Source organism: Quercus suber, unplaced genomic scaffold, assembly GCF_002906115.3.
Source record: "Quercus suber isolate HL8 unplaced genomic scaffold, Cork oak 2.0 scaffold_1281, whole genome shotgun sequence".
Classification (NCBI taxonomy): Eukaryota; Viridiplantae; Streptophyta; class Magnoliopsida; order Fagales; family Fagaceae; genus Quercus; species Quercus suber.
In genome coordinates this window covers 26,278-29,680 of record NW_027070672.1, presented here as the reverse complement: position 1 = coordinate 29,680, position 3,403 = coordinate 26,278, and the positions used below count along the sequence as shown (strand labels likewise).

General features: G+C 33.5%; 1 protein-coding gene across 1 annotated transcript in view; it reads left to right on the top strand.

The window, feature by feature from the left end:
* Positions 1 to 2,645, top strand: part of LOC136065890 (probable cytokinin riboside 5'-monophosphate phosphoribohydrolase LOGL1) — a 3,547-nt gene extending 902 nt beyond the window's left edge. Inside the window, exon 5 of the mRNA XM_065769692.1 lies at positions 2,598 to 2,645. Coding sequence (XP_065625764.1) covers positions 2,598 to 2,645 — 48 coding nt within the window. The remainder of the gene's footprint in view (positions 1 to 2,597) is intronic.
* The last annotated feature ends 758 nt before the right edge of the window (positions 2,646 to 3,403 follow it).

The window sequence follows — 3,403 nt, the reverse complement described above, 5'->3', positions numbered from 1 at the left end:
AATTTTCTTTTTTTTTTTTTTTTTTTTTTTTTTTTTTTTTTTTTTTTTTTGTAAGAGTGCATATTTCTTAAGGATGTGGTTCAAAAGCCTACTTTTACACCCTCCAATCAAATATTGCCACATCAAATTTAAGTAAATACAAGAAAAAACTAAAACACCAAATTACAAAACCCACTGGACATTTGGACCACCCACCATAGCCATACTCTTAAGCTCCACCCATCATTGGCGTTGTCGCCACCGTCCCTGGCCTCTCTCTCTCTCTCTCTCTACATACATACTATAATGCATACAACAAAAATTAAAAACCAAAGAAGATCAAGTTTCAAATTAAATCCAGGTCCATACACCATATTAATCACTGGAATCATCATCACCACCAGACATTGTGTTGTTTTTGTTTTCTTTAATGTTAATGGGATGGTGAGGTAATTTGGTGTTTTACTCTCTTTTCTTCTTTTTACATAAATCTAACATGGTAGTGTATGATTGGATGGCGTAAAAGTAGTTTTTTACACCACATACTTATAGAATTGAATCTCTTTTCATAATAGCAAGATGTTGTAACAAATGCACAAATAAAAATCATATTTTGTGGTAAGATCATTTGAGAGTGATGATGCATTACTTATAACTTAACACCCATAAATTGTGAAGAAACATCGTGTCACTAACATGATTGTTGTTATTTTAACTAACCATTTATGCAAATAAATCTTGCAATTTCCAACTACTTCTTTTATTACACGTGATAGTGTTTCATTATCTTTCTCATCTTCTCCACTCAAGCCATTCAAACCCAAGAGAAAGGGAGAGATGGCAATCAAACTTCACAAATTGCACGGGGCAGTCACATCGATTTCACCTAGACCATTTCATCGGCCCTCCTCCTCATGATAGTCATATATCACCTTCATCCCATCCCTTACCCCACTAATGACCATGATCTATGACCACCTAGTTGGAGTTGTGAACTCCATTATCAAACACAGCCCGACAACTTGGATATGCGCACAGTTTGCCGTATGGTTATTATGCCACGAATAAAGAGCACGACAAGAACTAGAGATTTTTTTAACTATAAGGGTAGAGAAATTTCAATCTTTCTCACATTTGGAATGGGCAGTCTTGGAAAAAAAAGAAATCGATAATAAATTTTATTATTTATTTTATTATGTAATTATTGTGCATTTATTTTTCTTAAACTCACCAATTATTTATCAAAATTTGATTCAATTTATCTTCAAGTAAATACTAATAAATATGATTGAAAATTTAACAAATATCTTGAAAATGTATCTGATAAAAATGGAAATGATTCATTTGTTAGTTATAATTAATTAAAAAAAATCAATGCTTTTCATATTTCCCCTCATATAAAAATTACAAATACTCATCAAACATTCAACTACTAACTAGAAAACTAGAATTAAAATGACTCTAATTGGGAAATTTGAGAAATATTGGGGTTGGTAGTTGAACGGTCAAATAAGATAAGAATTAAAAGATGGTGTTCATATTTACAGTTTGCCTCCAATACTCACAGGCTCACTACCCTAAATTGTTGCCTAATTTTGCTGCCTAGTATCTCTCTCTAACTCTTTGTGTTTGAGAGTGCAAGTTTCCTTTGTTCCGTAGGTATATAGAAACCCAAACTAAAAGAAAAATACTAAAACAGTGATATTTAGATAAAAGTGCATTGTATTGCTATACAACTCGCATTTTAGGGCCCGTTTGGTAGAGGTGTTTGAGTAACATTGTTTAAAATGATATGGGTAATGTGGTTTAAAAAGTGTTGTGAAAAAAATGTATTTATAGTTTTCATAAAGGAAAAAATGTGTTTGGTACTATGTTTCAAATAACATTTTTTGGTGTTTGAAATATAAGTTGTGTGTTTGGTATGTGTGTGTATTTTTGTTTAAAAAGCTGACAATGGTACAATTTTAAATTTATTATATCAGAAGAGAAGATAAGTGCCTAAAGCGTCTGACCACTTCTTCTTCCCAATGTCCCATTGAAACTTCTTCTCTTTCCTAAATTCAGTAGGAACTGAGGCACCAAACAATCCGCAACATTTTCCTTTGCTTCTTTTCCTCATCTTCATCAATGCAAACGACGATTGAAGGCTGGGCTTTAGTTTCCATTGTATCTCGTCCATTCCTGTTAGTAATCCACCCTACCCCAACAACAGCTAGGGGTTTCATCACCGCCGAACCCAGGGGAAGATGGTTCCACTTCACCACCGAAAACCCATGGGCTTGCTGCAAATCTCAGTTTGAAGAACACTTTGACCTTAGTTCTTAATGGGTTTTTGCAACAAGATTGTTGTTTTCCTTCTTTATACTTTTAATTGAAAAACTCTGTCAATTTATATATATAAGGGGTTTTGTGAGATACCCAAATGGTTTAAACTTTAAACCAGTCCATGGGGAGAAACCATATAACCCCAGCAGAGGAACCCTTGTGAAAAGATACCACTTTTATATAATACATATTACAATTATTTGATGTTAAACTTGTTACTGAACTCATGGTTATGTGCAATCCTTTAAATTTTGATAGCATAATGAATCAATACTCTTTGTTTTCTTTTGCAGATGTCGAAAGCAATGTGTAATGATATTGATGACAAGCTTCGGTTTTGAAATTTGAACTGATTCTGTAGCTCAAGAGCAAGCGTGAGGATTTTGGATAAGCGAAATGAGAATCGATATAGGCTTTACCAATGTTGCCTAAGGGATCAATGTGGTTTTTTTGAATGGTGTATTCCATTGAATGTGTCATTGTCATATGCGGAGGATTTCCAGCAACTACAAATAAAGCTGTGTATTGCGAGAGGAATTGAAGACTGTGCATGAGACGGTCCAACCCATTGTTGAGACTAAAAGAATGGTAAAGATTATGATTGTTGGATGGTGCCTGCTATGCGCAGCTGTTGCACTACTGCTCACTATGTCAACAGTGTAAACAAAAGTGATATGATGTCCACTTTGTGTTTCCTTGCTACGCATAGTAATTGTGTAGGGTTTTTTGACATAGCAGCCTCTTGTATTTTGTTACTGCAACCCATATGTATGTTTTAAAACTGTTCGCATAAACCTGTTGAGCAACTTCTCCTGTATATATTAAACATATTAACATCTTTCTAATTCCACATATCATTTTGCGGAATTAGCACCATCGATATAGCATTTGTTATTTGTGTTGCTAAAAATAGCTTTTCGCATTTTCATCTGTGAATGCTCTAAATGGCTCATATTGATTTAAATGTGATTAAAGTGAAAGATTGTTGTCAATTTTATTATGAAATTAATATATATGTGTATGAACAACGTTAGTGAAGGACTCAATAAGGGAAAAATACAAAGTTATTAATGAGATTGATCGAAACTTGGCATTAAAA